At 42.3% G+C, this 19336-nt stretch overlaps 1 protein-coding gene across 1 annotated transcript in view; it reads left to right on the forward strand.

Annotated features, from left to right (window-relative positions):
* The first annotated feature begins 639 nt into the window (after positions 1 to 639).
* Positions 640 to 19336, forward strand: part of LOC100486901 (transmembrane protein 211-like) — a 126694-nt gene continuing 107997 nt past the window's right edge. The window contains exon 1 of the mRNA XM_002938251.5: positions 640 to 1328. Within this exon, the coding sequence (XP_002938297.1) occupies positions 1002 to 1328 (327 nt within the window). The 5' untranslated portion in view covers positions 640 to 1001. The remainder of the gene's footprint in view (positions 1329 to 19336) is intronic.

Below are 19336 nucleotides of genomic sequence, written 5' to 3' on the forward strand. Positions count from 1 at the left end.
AACTCAGCAACAGTAAAATTAGCAGCATCACTGCTGCACATTTACAGAGATTTATTCAGCCACAGACTGACTTCTGAAGTTTTTTGGGTGTGTAATTGTCCTTGTCCTCACAAGTCTGTGGATGAAGTGCCTTTAAGTGAATGCCATTTGTTATTCTACTTTTGCATGGTTATACATTCCCTTCCTGCACCCATCTTACTGGCTATGCAGCAGGGTGTGGGTTACACTGAGCCCTATGCAATGATGGGTGGTACATGAGAGCAATACAGTACATTGGGGCTGCTAACAATATTCTTGGCTGTTCTTTTATACCCAGTAAGGACGTATAATACAACCAGGGGATATATCGGTAAGTGCGGGATTACTGATACCTTGTATTTGCCCCTACAAAAAGCCCTATTGCGTTGCACCCAAGGGAAGGGGTCACTTTGTGGGTGGGGACCCTAGGAAAACTGATGACAGTGTCATTTCTGCTTTAATCTAATTAAAAGCAGCCCTGCTGCACAATAAACCCAAAAGATCAATGGTTTAAGCGCTTGGCAGGCTGTGTATGTGCCATCCCCACACAGGATCCTCACACAGGATCATCTGACTGCAGGGACACGCCCCCCGCGTTTGAGTGACAGGCAGGCAAGACACCTGTCTGAGCTGGGAGAGCGCCAGTAGCAGTAGTGAGAGGCTGAGGGACAGGGAAGGAGCCTCCGCTGCAGGTGTAGGACCCACTCCCTCCCGAGTGGCCGGGCAGCTTCCCATTCACACCCGGCAGTACCAGTAGCGCAGCTATGAGTTGGGCCAGTCTTTCCTCCTGTCTGTGAACTTGCAGTGTCCGAGCGCCCCACCTCAGCACATCTGTCGGGCAGAAAGTGTCCAGGAAGCCACCCCCGGCTGCGGAATATCAGCACTGCCCCCCGGGGGCGCGCTGCCCTAATGGGAAGCTAGAGGGATCCCATTGTTTTGGGCGGAGGGGGGAAGGAGGGAGGATACAGAGGCTCACATACCCGATGCGCTTGTGGCTGGAGCGCAGCGAGAAGAAGGCAGCAGCGGGGCTGAATGTGGCTTTGGGGCCGGCACCCCCCAAGCAGCAGCGCCGCACCATGTTCAGCTGTGTGTCCTGCTTCTGGGTGCTGCTCTCCGCCTGCCTGGCCGCAGTCTGCAGCTTCAGCTTCATCTCCCCGGCGTGGGTCGTCAGGTCCGCCAGCCCCGTAAAGCAGGAGCCGGTGAGCTTTGGCTTGCTGTGGCACTGCCCGGACAGGCTGGGGCACATAGCCGCCTGTTACTCGCTCGGAGGATTGGGCACATTCAATGACATACCCTCCAGCTCTTGGCAGGTGAGTGGCACTCTAACACTGACTAACTGACCGGGGTACCCTGCACTGGCACTTGTACCTGCTCTAACCTCTGGGCACATTCACTCCTATGCATAGGGACCAGGGCTGCATACGCTGGCACTGCATACCCTGGCACTGCATACCCTGGCACTGTAAACTGGCACTGCATACCCTGGCACTGCATACCCTGGCACTGCATACGCTGGCACTGTAAACTGGCACTGCATACGCTGGCACTGCATACGCTGGTACTGTAAACTGGCACTGCATACGCTGGTACTTGTTCACCTCTGGGCACCACCATGCCTGACCACACATCCATCTCTAGACTCTTGATGGTTTTATGGACTGGCACTGGCCTTATATTCACCCACATCTGGGCACTATAGGGACCATGACTTAAAGGACTGGCACTGCCTGTCTGCCAGACCTGACTATAGGTATTATGACTTAGAGGGCTGACACTGCCATTCTACATACCCACCTTTGGATACATTAACACCAGCCCCACTGCCCCTGACATACATTGCTACTACCCAATCTGTGGGTACCTCCAAGCCAACTGTATTATTCATTTTATATACAGGTGTATATACATCTATGGGCACCTCTGCATCTGCCACAAGCCTAAATTGCTAACTCCAGTTACTAACTTACCAATTGATCGATTCTGCACTCAAGTACTAGCCTTAGATTTTATAACTAATTGGAGTGGTACTTTTCATACTCAGTACACTGCTACCCTGATAACATAATGGAATGATATATACCCATCTATGGGTATTTGCATAGCAACCCTAACCTTACATTACTGCCCAAAGATACTGGAATCGACTAAGACTCCTGCACCTAATCCTGCCCTGCTACTAACCTACAGTGGGTATGCCTGTGCTACTAGAATCCCAATTTTGATGATGAAAACTAGTAACTAAATGGATTACATTGCCTATGTGCTCCTCCCTACCCATGCCCACATACTGGTACATTCTTCATTATTGTAACCAAGTGCATCTGTCACCTACTGAACAAAAATGTTTGTCTGAGTATTTATCCATTGTTACTCTCTGAGCAGCACATCCTCCTGTATTCCGGGGTATAAATCTGTTCAAATTCAATGCCTTAATCAAGCCATTGTAATTAGTAATTACATGCTTTTTGGAAACAACTGAAAAGGCTTCTGTTATCAGGAAATTGCAGTTTTCCAGAAAATGTTTCTTTTTTACATAAGGCCTTTAGACCACAGAATTAAATTGTAAACCTTGGAGTACAATAGAAATGTTTGGAAATCAACATAGATTTCTCCACTTGTTATGTCACTAAAATTTCCAACACTTTTAAGATCCTTCGGCTCTTGATGGAAGTCTTGGGGAAATAGATATATCAGCATTATCTGGAGCACCACTGGTTGCTTGTGGCTGGCGTTGAAGTGTCACCATTACAGATCACAGTATGGATATGTCCTAAAGTAGAGAACTAGGTAGCTAGCAGGTGATATCACAATGGGCAATATTGTATACAACATAAATAACTATGGAGAGTATAGATATATGTATGTATGTGTAAGTATGTGTATGTATCATATTATATACACCCGTAGCTAGCTGTATGACTGCAGTAGCTGACAGATAAGTAACTGTATGCACAAAAATTGATGTTGTATTTAATAACGTGCTGTATGCTATAGTCCCCTGCTGTCATTACGCCGTGCATCCTGATGAGATGATTGAATGTGGCCGGCCATCATTCCTTTGCACTAAGCAATACAGTATGTTCAGCTGGCTCTGCCGGTGCATTCCACAGGTAGAGGCAGCAAGAAACGGGTCCTCAAACTGTAGGGCTTCCAGTAGTGGCTGGGGGTTGGGTCCAGCCTGAATGTCAGAGTGAGATTTGGAAAAAAATGACTATTTGTTTTAGATGCTCCTGAAAGCCCAGTTTGATGGTCAGTTTGAGTGAGATTGTGGTTAAAAGCTTTGTAGCCTTAGATGTTCTTGGAATTATAGCTAAATGATGGCCCAGAGGGGGGACAGACTAAAGTTTGGACCCTCAAGTGTAGCATAAACTAAAAATGTCTGAAAACCACTGCAGCAAGAGATGGAGATAGAACAGAAATGGAAATGCCCATATTGCATTTCTAAATCATTGTCATACCATTAGGGCACAGCAGGAAGGTTGGAGGAAAAAACATCTAATTTAGGGATACCAAACCTGTAAACGCCCCCCCCCCTTTTCCCAGATAAAGAAAATTTTAAAACAACTGGAGGTAGAAAGGTAAAATATATAATACACGTTACACAGTATATGGCTTTTGTGCGCTTTTTAGCTGTGCCCCATTGTATTTTGCAACCAAGTTACTCTTACAAGATGGGACAACTCAGGTACAGCTTGATAGCTTGCCAGTAAATCACACACTTTGTGCTGCAGGGATCCATGTAATTACTGGCTCTTTCAATGGGTTTAGGTGCATCCTGAGTTAATTCTAAAGCTCCAGAGGGGCATGATTTTGTGTGTGAAATACTTCCTTGCCCTGAATGCCACCTATGAGACACCTCTACCTTGCCCTCAGTGACACCTATGAGACACCTCTACCTTGCCCTCAGTGCCACCTATGAGACGCCTCTACCTCGCCCTCAGTGCCACCTATAAGACACCTCTACCTTGTCCTCAGTGCCACTTTTGAGACACCTCTGCCTTGCCCTTTGTGCCATCTAGACACCTGGAGACTAATATATAACACAGTGCAACAGGACCCAATTATTATTGCATTGCTGTGGCATGGCCATGGAGGATAGAAGCCCAGTGTGCATAAAAATACTAATGTTCTTCTGGGCTTTTAATGGGCAGAGCACCCCTCCATTTATAAAGTAAGCCCCAAAAATAAATGCAGAGTGTAATAATTAGTAATTTGTACTTATAGACAACCCATAAGGACCTCAAGATAATGCTTTTAGCCTAGGGGGGCACCAACATAGATGCTTTTAACGCCTTCCCTTCTGGTTGGAAAGAACTGTCACCGGGTACCAGAAGGGATGGTTTTGTTTCAACTCATTTCATGCTGACCGGGACAGCCGAATAGAATTCTGTAGGAAGGGGCAGAACCCGTCTGCCGCTGTGAAAATGTGAGCCGTTCCCCTCCTTTTGTATTTGGACGTCTAACCCTATGTGAATAGTGCAGCAATGTAAAGGTTTTTATCTTCCTGGAAAGGATGGGCCAGTGCACCTTTTGTTATGCTGATAACTTGTTTGAAAACATGGCCATGATTAGGGAGTCAGTGCACGGGGCTGTTACATCACTCTGCGCGCTCCGCTCAGCCAGCTCTTAGCTGCAACCTTTGTGTTCCCTGGGGTTAGTTGTCAGAACATAAAGCCGGCCCTTTGCTGATGGGTTTCTAAGCTCCCTCTCTCCTTGCCATGTAAAGGCACTGGCCACAATGGGAGGAGGTCTGCGGTACCTTGGCTAATGTACAGCATTGGCTATTATGCAAAGGAGCTCTGCAATTTGGAACAATTCCTTAGCAGTGCATTACCTGCTATTTTAATGCAGCTGGGTATTCAAAGCAGTCCACACAACCACCACATAATGCCTTATATGGAAATATATATATATAAAATGTGCTAAATCTGAATTCCGTCATTTATTGTGACGTCACTGTTTCCAGACACACTTGTTACATTCACTTTTAGATGGTAGCGGCAGGCCTTGTGCACATGGTTAATCCTTGCTGAGCGTATTCCCCACTGAGTAATGGAGCTTCATTACTAATCCTGATACATGATGGAGTATGCCATTCTTTGTTGATACACAACAGTACACTAATAGAGGCAGCACAAAAAAAACAAAGTCAGAAAAAGTTTTGCACAGTAGTGTAGCTATGTTACCAAGCAGACAGCATCACAACACACTCCCCTAAGGTCAGGCCTGGACTGACAGGGGCTGCTGTAAGATGCCATAGATTACCACTATTTGGGCCTGTGGGGGGCTGTTTGAATCTCTGTGAAAGGTTAAGAAATAACATTGAAATGGTGTGCCAGGCCCCTTGTGTTACTGGGCCCCCTGCAGTCACAGGATTTGATTTTTAGATTTCAGTTCCCCTATTCTTGCCTACTTCTGCTCTTTCCATGTGAACTGAACAATATAGAAATCTAGAATAAGTAATACCTACAGCTAACATGGTTTGCATTTTGCATTCCGGGTACTCACAGATGCATCAACAGTTTTGTGAATCTTCTACCCTTATCTGCTTTAAGCAGCATAGTTACAATCATGTGTGCCCAGGTTTAAACTATGGGCATAAATGCCCCTACACAGGTGTCTTAAGATACATCTATGACAAGCTGCACATATGATCAAAGGCAGGTACCTGCCTGCAACATATTTAGTCCTTGTGGATGACTTTGTCTGTATTTATGCACAGTCAATTACCCTAAGTCTCTGTTAACCGGTGGCTTATGCAAGGGTAATACAAACTCATTGGAGCTCACTTTGCTGCAGAACTTCCACTGGCAGAGCAACGAATGGACACTTTCCAAAAGGGAGAATTTCCAGCCAGCAAACTTCCATCTCCATCCATTACATCGCAGCTGAAATGCTGCCCAACTTCGGAACAGATAATCCATAACAATTATTTCATTTCATTTCATTAAAACCATTTAAGTGATTAGATGCCTTCTGTGCTAATTGGCCCTCGCTAGTGCAAATATGGGGCTGCCTAAGTGCAGCTGCACCATATGAGAATCTTTAGAGGGCATAATGCAAACAACTCATATACATTACAGGAAATGTGTTTTCTCCCATTGTATTTTAATTTATAATCCATTTCGGAAAGTAGTGCAGTCTTTTCTATATTCCAAACTCTGAATATTTCACCCTCCTCTGTACCATCTGTTCCTCAGTAGAAGGCCCACTTTCCTTGTTTCCTCTTTCTAAAGCTGATTTCCCAGTCTGAATATTTCATGGACAGTTCAGGGCGCATTTATCAAAATGTGAGTTTAGAGGTCACCACTTAAAAATCCACTTTCTATTCATTCCTATGGCATTATTAGAAGCGTATTTATCAGAAGAGTTCATGATTTGCTACATATGTTTCTAAAAATCCTGTAGGCATTAAAGGAAAGGTAAAAACTAAGTAAGCTTTATCAGAAAGGTCTATCTAAATACAACCATAAGCACTCACAGAAACGCTGCACTGACTTCCCTGTCAAAAGATTTCTTGTGTCTGTAATTCATGTGCCAGAGACACGCAGCTCTCTGCTCTCTCCTGCTCCCCCCTCCCTCAAGAATGCTAAGAACTCACCCCCCTCTCCTTAGGAATGTGGATCTGAGCCAATCAGCAGGAAGCTTCCTAATAGTCTTACAAACTGAGCATGTTCACTTGGTCTCGGTGCAAGAGCGATGCATTATGGGAACTTTCAGCTCAGCGTTTTATCTTCCTGTTTGGCTTCTGATCATCTGAACAGGTGAAATATGGGGAGACTTAAGGGCACTATTGAGACAACTGAAGGTATTCCTGCAGCTTGAGATTAACTCTTTATTAGCCTTTCCTTCTCCTTTAAAAGAAAGTGGGTGAGTTTTATGTATTAACCTCTAAACTCACATTTTGATTACTCTGCCCTTGTGGTACATTTTTAATACCCTATAAATACCCTCCATTTCCTCACCTTTCCCCTGCTGATCAGCCTTCATAATCACAGTGGAGAGCAAACTGAATACAGTGTATTTTTTATTTATATATATATATATATATATAAAATATATATATGTGTGTATATATATATATAAATATGTATATTTATATATATAATTATGAATTATGTTGAAACAGCATCTACCTCATTCTGTTCCCCTGCAGTGCTGGCACTTCTATTTTATATTAAACTCTAGAAGCAAGTAAATGAATAATGGGAGCATATGGTTATAAGGTAAAACTGGTATGGCTGGGTTTAAAAAGAGTTCAAGGTGGGATTGATAACGCTGTACAACTGCGTGTGCGGTCAGCAGAAGTAGCTCTCAAATGAAATGATCTTTGGTACAGAATGAGAGGAGATGTGATTGCATCCAACCTATAATGAAGGTTTAGTTGTGACAGTAAGCATGAGCAGTAGGGATGGGACATTGTCATTTCCTGGAATCATAGAGAATTCGCTGTATGTCTAGTGGAAACAGAGACGCTGAACTGGAAATAATGTCTAAATCATAACTAGTACCATGGATGAATCTCAGTGTACTGGCATTCTTTTTTCATATATCAACCAACTCAAAAAGTAAAGATTTTTAGGTAATTGATGTCCCATGTTTTGTGCTGGATAACAGACACCCCAGGCTTCTTCCATTTGGTAATAGATGATGCACATGACTGTTTGCAACCCATGGTCTTGGCTTGGCCACTGACATGGGTCAGGGTGAAATTATAGTCATGGCCAATCACCGCTTTATACCCCTGCCCCCGTGACATCACGGCCCGCCTCTTCCCCGCTCCACAAAGTCATGGCCCCGCCTCTCCAGCACTGACTGCAGGGAGAGGCTAGTTTATATAGAGTTCTCATTACTGAATGGCCTCAAAAAGGAGGTTAAAGGTGAGACTGTAGAGAAAGATTAACATTTCTATTGGTGGTAGCAAGCTTGAAAGGCCCCCACAGAGGTAAGGTGGCCATACACTGTGCAATCTGCTTGCTTGGCAAGGTTGCCAAATGAGCAGATTGTCTCTTAATATTCCCACCTATGGTGAGTGATATCGGGCTAATTCGATCATTTGGCTCTAGGGCCAAACAGTATTCTCCACAAATGTAATTTTGTTTTCCAAGTGACACCTTTGGTTATCTAACTTACCCATAAGATTCCAGTTGATAACTTCTAAATATGTACTATGTATTACCCTATAAGGAATTTATTGCTACCCTTGTCTTATGTAATGATTTTTATTATTGCATAAGGCTAGATGACCCATATAAAATATAGCTGTTTTGCACTAAGCATATAAAATAGTTGTATACAGGGGTTATGTAGTATTTATGTATGGCTCTGGTGCATCTCCATTTGTACTGGTGAGACTGAGATTTAGCCGCAGCTTTAAGTGTGGAAAAACCAGTGTAGCGAGTTCATGATTTTGCAATTCCGACAGCATAGCCGGAGGCCCCTGTGACACAGTGCAAGGGTTAGCCGAACATCTTTCGCTTGTATGCCCAGCTTTTAACTAATTGCTAACAACTGCCCCATGTTGTGTAACAGAACAGTGCGAAACCACAACAATATGTTGTTTCTGCTCAGTGGGAACAGATGGAGAATGGGAAGGCTGGATCCAGCTGGGTAGTAGAACTGATATTCTTTTGTATCTTTGCCAGTGAGATGAAAAAGCTTCTGGACCTTCCAAGAGGAATGTTTTCTGGACACATTCCCTAAGTGATCAAGAGACAGTCATGTTTATGCTTTTGGAGTTATTTGTCTATAAGTTATAAGTCTATATGTTACTACTAGACAGATAATTGCTTCTACAGGTCCATCTTTATTAAATACATTGGTTATTTGAATATATATTCTGCTGTCTGTTATAATCGGGTGGGGAATTAGATAAGGAAGAACAGAAAGGTTGGATCCCTTCCCAGGATTCCTGCTGTTTTGCATACAAATCAGGAGAGGGTCTCTGCAATCCTAATGTGCTGCATAGACACAAGGGGTCAAAAGGAAGGAGCTGTGCAGAGTTAAGGCTGCCATACACAGATCGATTCTAGCGGCCGATATTGGTCTCTTAGACCCATTCGGCAGCTTATTGGCCCATGTATGGGCACTAACGACGGGCCTGCCCGGCCGACATCTGGCCTGAAACCTATACCCGTTGTTCTAATTCAATTAGGTGGGGATATCGGGAGATTGCCAAGCGAGCAGATCTAAGTGTGTATGGCCACATTTAGGGGGCAGCAGAGGCTGCAGAGGACAGGACTGGCCTGTAACCACAGACACTGTGCTCTGTACCCCACAATAGATTTTTTTATCCAGTGTGAGGTGCAGAGGGCAGCCATTCCCTGTAACAGAAATGTCCTTAAACCCCCTTAGTGTTCTTGAACCTGTACCTGGGGCATAGTAAATGCCCTCGATAGCAATACAGAGCCTTGTGGCTTATTTAATATTACAACATGTTGAAGCTTGCCGTAAACAGCCAGATATGATATGAGCAACTCTGATATAATTGGCCCCTATGCAATGATAGCCAAATTGCAATTAGTTTAGAGACAGTGACCCATTCTGTCACTTTAAGAGTCATTTATCAGTACCATTCTGTAGGTGCTGCTTCCTCAGATCAACAGATACATTCTGGTATGAGTTATTATGATGCTGCCAATATTTAATTGCAGGAAGGTGAAGAGTATCTGTCTCCGTCCATTAGTCAACTTGAATTGGCCACTGGCATTAGAATTGTTGATTAGCAAACCACAATACGGCACCTTGCAAACTGCCAGAGAGCTTGGCCTGTCATAAAATAGACATTGGCAGCTGTAAGCACTGCTTTAGCAATCAGTGGCTGCTTAATCTCCTTAAAGGGAATATTTATTAATACAGGTTTTCACAATATTGTATCTCTTAAAATAATATTAAAATAAGGGAGTCCAGTGCATTGTGCACATGATATTATAGTAATGCAAATATACAAGTGTGATACTGGTACGCATTTGAAAAAGCCACAAAAATCAACATCTGATTTAGCATGCAATTTGGCTGGTTCATTTAATTATTGCACTGGTGTGTGGTGCATCCTTCACTTTATTCTTGGTCAGTGGCAGGATTAAATTACATGATTCCTTTGCAATGCTTGAGGGGGAATCCAGAATCAAACTAGAGAATCCTAGAGAATAAGGATTAGGTATTCAGAAAACAACTTAACCTTAAAGGAGAAAGAAAGGTAAAAACTAATTAAGATTTATCAGAAAGGTCTATGTAAATACAGCCATAAGCACTCACAGAAACGCTGCACTGACTTCTCTGAAAAAAGATTTCTTGTGTCTGTAATTCCTGTGCCAGAGACACACAGCTTTCTGCTCTCTCCCCTCTCCTGCTCCCCCCTCCCTCAAGAATGCTAAGAACTCAACCCCCCCCCTTAGGAATGTGGATCTGAGCCAATCAGCAGGCAGCTGACTCATAGGGGGAGATTTATTAAGAAACAAACGCTCGGAGCATTCATTCAAATTCTCCGAGCACATTTTTGCCAATTTTTTTGCGCTTGCGCAACAATTTGCGTATGCCCGCGCAACTTTTTTGGTACGCTTGCGCAATTAATCCGGAAAGGTTTTGCCACTGTCTACAATCGTTCGGTACGAAAACTTTGTGACTTTTGGATCGCCAATACGATATTATCGTGACTAATACGATTTTTTCGTAAGCATTTTCTTCAGAAATTATCGTATCCAATCCAAATTTTTCCCATTTGGGATTCGAACTTGTGTTTTAATGAATCGGCCCCAAAGTCTTACTAACTGAGCATGTTCAATTGGTCTGGGTGTCTGTGCAGGAGTGAGGCATTATGGGAACTTTCTTTACACAGCTCAGCGTTTTTTCTTCCTGTTTGGCTTCAGATCTTCTGAACAAGTGAAATATGGGGAGACTTAAGGGCACTATTGAGAGAACTGAAGGTATGCCTGCAGCTTGAGATTAACTCTTTACTAGCCTTTCCTACTCCTTTAAAGATACATATAAAGTACATTTGTGGGGTCCAGGTACCAGGAAATACACACAGGCCTGGATTTGTGGGAGGTTAGGTTCTGCCCCTGATCCCTGATACATTGCCAGGTAAAATCATCATGACCTTGGTTGATAATTACCAGCTATGCTGGTGAAATAATGGCCAGGTGATAACCGTAGCCTAGGGATGCAAAATATAAGTCTGCACCCATACGCAAGAAAAACATAAACTTCCTTGGACAGGTGTTTTGATTATTTTATTTTGACCTGTCGGTGTGTTTCTTTTTAGTGCCAGCTCAAGTGCGTATATACAGTACAAATAGTTTTTTTTCTTGTTTATCAGCACTTCCTGACTTGACTGTCAGTAGTGTGTTAACAAATTGAACCATTTATCAAAGCAGATTTGATGTCACTTTGTTATAATGTGTTTGCCTTGAGCAGTCAAGAGTATTCATTTCTGTAGTGTGTTAGTACTCACAGTGTCTATGGTGTGTAGTTAGTGCAGCTTAGCAGCAGCGCTGAGCTCTAACACTCACCTGAATCATTAATCCCTAATGCAAATTGCATGCTGGCATTAATGATTGGACAATAATCTTCCAGGCTGGATCCAGTTTTTTGAGAGCAGAAAACAAAAATTATTAAATCTTAAATAATTCATTCTATTTTAATTGCTGTTCAGACTCATATTTAGAAATTTTTGGCTCTACCTATTTGTAGATATTTGTAATACAGTAAGAATAGTTGTGGCATATGCCTTGACATTTCTCAATAGAGAGATTATATTTCTTGGTCTGATAAAGAGCGCGGGACAGGTTTTATTTATGCTGTGGGATCAGTGATCCAGTAAACGTCAGCGTGAATGTTCCAGTGCAGTTGTTCCAGGGAAAGTAATACAAATGACCGTCACAGCATGTAGCAACAAGTTACAGTATATTGCAGCATTCATGCTGAGCAGCACTCTCTTCTTTACTCTGTGCCGCATACAGCTGGGAGAAAGCAGGCAAGAGCAGTTATTCTTCCCCAGATAAAAGCACTGGCAGTGCAGTAAAGGCAGTGTTGGACTGGGGCAGTGTTGGACTGGGGTGTCCAGGGCCCACTGGGCCCCGACTTTAAGGACCCAACACCCTCACGTCCCCTAATATCCCATCGCAATTTTCCACCGCACCACATACCTCCTCTCTCCTCCAGGCCAGCAAATCCTGGCCAGCAGGGGAGTGTGGGGGCTCGCATACCCCAGGCAGCAAAGAGGGAGGAAGGAAGCAGTCGTGGGTAACAAATTGCCACCACATACCTGCAGGGGGGCAAGCAGATCCTGGCCAGCAGGGGGTTTCTGAGCCCATTGTTGGGGGAGGAAAGCAGTGGTCCTGGATCGGCCCATTCCGACCTGTGCACAGGGTTTTTTTAAGCCTTTTGTTACCCTAGGATTCAGAGTTTGGCCGAGTCTGAAAATAGTTGTTTCAGTGAATCCCTAAAAGAAAGTGCAGACTTTAAGCTTTGATGGCCCTTTAATAAAGTGAATGTATTTTATCCCTGGGAAACCAGGTCCTGGGGGCGACTTAAGTGCTCATGGAGATAAGAATCTTTTCTTTTAATTAACAGGTAGGTCCAATATATCTTTTGGGGGGCTCCCTTTCCTAGCAGGCAGGGTAAGAACTAGGAGTCTGGCAGGGCAGATGGTAAAAATGTAATGATATACAGGCAAACTGTAAGATGCGACCGAAAGCACAGGGGTGTTAGTGAACTAGCGGCTAAGGGAAAAAACAAATGCATGCATACATGGTGCTGAAATTTTGGCTGCATGTTATTGCGTCAGTGTAGACGTGCATATTGCATCCAACATGGTGCAGAAAAAGCAAAAGCATGGAAATATTAGGTGCCATGGGCAAGGGGTCATTTATGAGGTGCAAAATGCAAAAAAAAACATTTTTTTGCACACTTTTGCTCTGCCCTTCACTTTTCTCAATTGCTGCCTGCCTTTAGCAGTACAGTATTCACAAGGGGTAGGTAGGGGGGAGGCAACTAGGCATTCCCCCCACCTCTTACCTGTCTCCTAATTTGCAGGTCATTCAGACACAGAAGTTAGAAAGTGCCAGTGGGGCACAGGCTGCAATGGAGTCCCTGTACTTACCGCCTTCACTACGGCAGGCTCTTGTGGCCAATTTGACTGTTGGTTGTAGTTACCAATCCATATTTACAGGGTGACAGATCCATAGGAGATTTGGTTGTACTTAAAATAGACCCCTCTGTTAGGGAAAATACTAGTTACAATTTATATTACAACATAATTTGTGCTGGAATTAAAACGATTTAAGCAAATAATCTAAACACGTTGTTTTGGGTTTATGTTTCTATTCTATTTCTGACAGCGCGTGATGATCACATTTATCCTAATTCCCCTACCGATCTTTACATGCTATTTGTGTTTATGTTCCCTGGGGCTTATGTAAATCATTCTATAAATGAGACAAACATCTCTGGGCTAATTAAGGCATAGTTAACATGAAAAAGATTTGTATGGCTGCTTGAAAGTGCGGCTACCAGTTCAGTCTTGGCTATAAATGCTTTTTTTAGCTTGTGTTTCTGATTAGATTAATGCTGCTTGCTGCCAAGTTGTTTTTTTAAAACAATTTCAAATAAGCCATTGCCCTCATGCACACTGGTCAGTCACTTACCTGCACCTACGGCTAATGCCATTTGGGGCTGATTCTGGACCGAGAATCAGCCCCTACACTAGCATCAGTCTTTCCCTTTGCCTGCATCTGGAGCCATGGTGTCAGCCTGGGTCCAGGCACTTGGAGCAGATTTCAGCCCTGAAATGCATACTTACACTTTTTGGCAATGAAGTTTGTGCTGTGTGCCTACAGCCTGAGAATCAGGACCGCCAGGCATTAGTCTAAGGTTCAACAGAACAGTACAGGTATGGGATCCCTTATCTGGAAACGCGTTATACAGAAAGTTCCGAGTTACGGAAAGGCCATCTCCCATAGACTCTGTTATAAGCAAATAATTCTAATTTTTAAAAATGATTTCCCTTTCTCTGTAATAATAAAACAGTACCTTGTACTTGATCCCAACTAAGATATAATTAATCCTTATTGAAGGCAATACAAGCCTATTGGGTTTATTCAATATTTAAATGATTTTTAGTAGACTTAAGTTATGGAGATCCAAATTATAGAAATATCCCTTATCCAGAAAACCTCAGGTCCCGAGCATTCTGGATAATAGGTCCCATACCTGTACAGTTATATTAAAGCTTAATCAGGATAACCCTGCCACATAATGGGGGCATTTACCAAAGTGCCAAAAACCTGAATTTGATGTGGAAAAAAACATGAATTTTTCAGTTTTTTATGGGACAAACCTGCAACAGTTACAAATGGCAGTGTGCCAGCTAAAATGTGTAGAAGTAGAAGTCAGTAGCAGATGCTCCTTTTACAACTGGAAGATCTTCTTTTGCTTTGTGGTTTTAGAGGTTTTCGGGGTTTTTTGACACTGGCTTTTTTGTGACAATACTGTAAAATCAATTTTTTAGTAAGTCTCCCTCTTACCACTTGGTAACAGCATTATTAACAATGTTTATTATTATAAATGTTTTGCACCCATATTGGTGTTATTATTCACATGCACACAAAGATTTTTCAGCAGATTTTTCAGCAAATAGCTAAGAGCTATTGCATTTTCTGCGCTAGCGATTCGCTCCCCCTTGCCCCCGCTTCCAAAACAAAAAAACTATGCTTGGAGGGGCAAAGGGGGTGCCATCATCTAGGCTGCCTCAGGGCAGCACTAGGGGCCGAAATGCCGCTGCTTGGGTGAAATCCCTTAACTTATCCATTCCCACAAATCTCCCTTAGCAGAGGCTTGAGATCTATTCTGTTAGTGCCCCAGTGTGGCCCTCAATATTAGTACCAAGAAAGGGTTACAATATTTTTAATTATTCCGGCCCACCTACCACCAAGAGCACAAGAAAAATAATGTTTTCACGCTGGTTTTAACATGCACATGGAAGGTATTTTTAAACAATAAAAATTAGAGAGAACCTTGATTGGTGCATTATACACAAGTTGCATTAAGCGCAAGTTACTGTGTGCTGGGAATTACACTGTAATTCTGGGAAAGTGCTGCAGTATGGGCTAAAAACATGGCTATTTGTGTCAGAATTGTGCACTTTGCATATTGCATTAGCCCTAAAATGTAGTAGTTAATCTGAATTTTCTACAAATCACAGGGATTCTTGCCACTTGAACCAATTTATGAATCATTTTAAGCTTTATTGCACTGATAATTTCAGTAATATTTTGGCTCATCTTCATCTTGTATGAACTAATTGGTTCATCCCTAATTACAAGACATTGTATGAGATGCCTCTAACCAAGAGTGGAACAGTGTTTAGGAGGAATCAAATTGTCATTATTCATGCCAGATTCAGAGTTTCTTCATTTGCATTGCTTATCTTTATCCCCTGCCATACTAGGGATGCAATAAAGGATCTTCAAAAGAAAAATGGATGCCTGTGATTTTACTCTCTCGTCTGTCTGATCCACCTGTGCTCCGGCAAACATTTACAAAGGGCATGTCCCAGAGAGAGGACAGAAAAACAGTGACCTAGGCGAGGCTTCCCCGTCTCCAGTCCTTGGGGATTCCCAGCTGTGCCGACTTTCAGGATTTCCTGACATGAATGCAGGATAAGATTCTCAGTGACTCATCTTCTTAAAATAAACATTCTCATCCCTTCAAGTTACAGAGTTGCAAAATATGGTGGTATATTGGTTTGGGTGGCCTTGTCCTGTAGAGTAATAACTGTAAATTATGTTTAAAGTGGCCATGTACAGGACAAATTCACAGCTTATCAGGGGCCCTCAGATGCGCCAACCTGGCTGATATTTCATCCAAATGTCAATCATGTAGGTTTAAAAATCCAGTTGGGGCAAAGAGCACATTGGCTCCTTGATGCGGTTCTCATTCTGACAGCCTACATTATGTCATAGTGATTTGAGTATTTGGCCCTCAGGCCAAATGATGTGATCAATCCAATATCACCCACCTCAAGGTGGGCATATCGGGGAAAGATTTGGCAACCTTGCCAAAAGAGTGTGCGTGTGCATGTAGGTGAGGTGGCCACACAGATTTGTCTGCATATATATATATATATTTACTAACGTTTGCTTTTTTTCTCAATGCGTAATTTTTTTTGCGCCAAAATAGGATTTTGTTGCAAAAAAACCCCATGATTTTTTTATTTATTTAATTATACCTCATCTAAAACCTGCCACGATTAAATAGAAGTCAATGGCAGATGCCCTTTTTACACTGGAAGATCTTTTTTTGCTTTGTGGTTTTAGAGGTTCGTGCATTTGTGCGACAATATAAAAAAGTTGCAGTCTGTGCTTTTTTCTGTGTCCTTTTTTAATTTGTACTTTTTCAGTTTGGATCTTTTAATAATGACTAGACATTTGTGGTTTTAGAGGAAGTGATTTTAGTCATGGTTTCAAAAAACTTTAAAACCATGAAAATGAGAATGTTGGGTCTCTAAGAGATGCCGTGTTTTATGTCTGGGAAATTCACTTTGATATTCTTGACATTTATTTATCGCTGCTTTGAAATGAAAAACTTGCTTCTGGGAAATACAATGAATAAATGCCTGCCCTGTCACAAACATTTCCATGCTATTTGTAGCCCTTGTTTTACATAAGCTCTTAAAACCTTAGGAAATCTTTCCTTTAGATAGCAGGACATAGCGTGAATCGGAAGTGACTGGGAGCTGCAAGGCTCATATTTCATGCATAGAATGTACAGAATAATGATACAGTTAGCTCTCTTTTCCTTGCTCCTTTACTCCTGGATAAAAAGTAAGTGTGTCCGAGGCCAGACTCCTCCCTGCCCTGTGCTGTCATTGGGTGAATGACGTGGCATCATTTGAGATGACCAAGAGCAAATTAATAATTTTTCTGTTTCACTTTGAAATTTAATTTAAAACGTGTTTTCTATATTGGATATTGACATTTATTGTCAAAAAGAAAAGGAGATGTATTATTTTGAAAGTTGACCAAGAGCACACGAGTATTTTGTTCTCTTCAGATTGGGTACCTGCCATAGTTTGGTCAGGAAAAGGGTGCCAAGTGGTGTGAATTTTGTGGCTTTTGGACCAGTGATTGAAACACATGGAGGAGCAAGTGCAAAGTGGTCTAAGGACGACATCCACATTTCTATATAGTCCCTGGCCAGGAGGGTTGGTAGCGGCTGTGGAAGTTAAGCACCCTGTGAGAACATGTATGTAAGTGGTGTGCTGAAGATTTCTGTTTATGTTGATTGAACACCTATACAGCCATGATTTACTTATATTTTATAAGCATATATAATTAAAAACATGTATTGGTGGACTGCTGATTTGTTTGATTGTGCTCGTATGAACCAGGAAGTAGTGCAAGAAATGCCAAAAAATCCTTCCTAGTGCAAAAAATAGCCAAAATCATACATATGTCATTCTTGAAACATAAGGCGAAAAGTATGTCCAGCACAAGTCCTACTCATTTACCTAATGATGAAATAAGGAGAAAATTCTTCTGCATCCCTGAATTTTTCTTATACTGGTGAAAATGTAATGTTCCATAATTTACAAATATTCTATATCATATCTGGGAATCAACCTAAACAATAGCAGTAATTATCTCAGGGAGCATCAACTTGCTCCAGTCACTATGGATTTCAGAAACTGAATGAATTGGCAATCTGCAAATGTAATGCTTTGACACATTAAAAGTAATCAAAATAAATACATTTTGCATGTTTCTGTATCATTTCTGCATGCTGCCAATCAGACCCTTTGGCAAATGCTTATAAAATGACAAGCGATAATTTCCAGCTTCATCTGTCATAACAAGACACATAGAAGTCCCAAGATAAGGATGATGCCGCTGAGGGATTATGGAGGCCTGTCTGTTCCCAACAGTGAAGCATTACACAATTTCTTTGTGTAGTTTTCTGGGCCACGTGTCATATACACAGAAAGTGAAGCAAAACAGAGAAATAAATGATGCTGCTAATACACCCACATTTATTTCTTCTTATGAACAGCCAAACTACATTACAGCCATATTACATTTGCTATCCAAGGCATTTCCAAAGAAATTCCTGAGAAAATGGGAAAAGAATCCTACAATGAGTTCTTTTGAAATGAATTTCATCCCTTTAAGCTAATTTGTAGTATGCTACAGAATGACCTAGTCTAAGCAACTTTTCAGTTGGTCTTCATTATTAATTTGTTATGGATTTTGAATTATTTGCCCTTTACTTTCAACTTTTTCAAGTTTTTAAATGACCCCAGCAGCCAAAGAACTACTGATCTGTGAGACTGCAGTTTTATTGTTATTGTTACTTTTTATAACTTTCTTTTCTATTCAGGCCCTCTCCTATTCATATAACATTTTTCATCAAACCACTCCTTGGTTGCTAAGGTAGCTTGAACTCTAGCAACCAAATATGCTCCCTAATCTAACTCAGTGGTTCCCAAATGTTGGGGCTTGCCCTCCTGGTGGGCTTGGAGCAATGGTAGAGGTGGCTCAGCCTGATGACCAGTTAGAGTGATAATGTAGGGCAGGCAGAGTATGGCACAAACAGGCAGGGTAGGGCAGGCAGAGTATGACACACAGAGGCAGCATAGGGAAGGCAGAGTATGGCACACACAGGCAGGGTAGGGCAGGCAGAGTATGGCACACACAGACAGCATAGGACAGGCAGAGTGCTGCCTGTGTGTGCCATACTCTGCTTGCCCTATGCTGCTTGTGGGAGGTGAACCTGGCAGGGGTTTTTTGTGGGAGTTTGTTAGCAGTTGGATGGTCCCTAAGGTGTGTAATTATGTACTGGGGGTTGCTCTGCTATCCACAGGGGAGGAGGAGGCGGCATATGGAATTATATATGTATATCTTAAAGGAAAAAGAAAGGTAAAGTCACTTGGGGGTGCCAAAATGTTAGGCACCCCCAAGTGGCTTTAACCGCCTACCTTTTACCCCGGGCTGGTGCCGCTGTCAGGAGAAAACATGGCCGTTTGCTATTCTAGAGTCCACCTTGAATGTAGTCTGTCAAAATTATATTAGAGTTAGACCATTTTGTGAAGTGTACAACAGAAACAAATGGGTCACCAATATTGTGATCAATAAATATACTCCTACCTTCTAGTGAATCAATATCCTGGACCACAGCAATGGTTGTTGCCTGCAGGCATCAGAATATAAGACATGACCTGGATGATTGAGGATATCTGAGTTTTAGAGGAACGTACTGCAGATGGGCAAGTAGAACATACATACATATATATATATATGAAGATTATGCCACCTATACAATA

Source organism: Xenopus tropicalis, chromosome 2 (assembly GCF_000004195.4).
Source record: "Xenopus tropicalis strain Nigerian chromosome 2, UCB_Xtro_10.0, whole genome shotgun sequence".
NCBI classification, from domain to species: Eukaryota; Metazoa; Chordata; class Amphibia; order Anura; family Pipidae; genus Xenopus; species Xenopus tropicalis.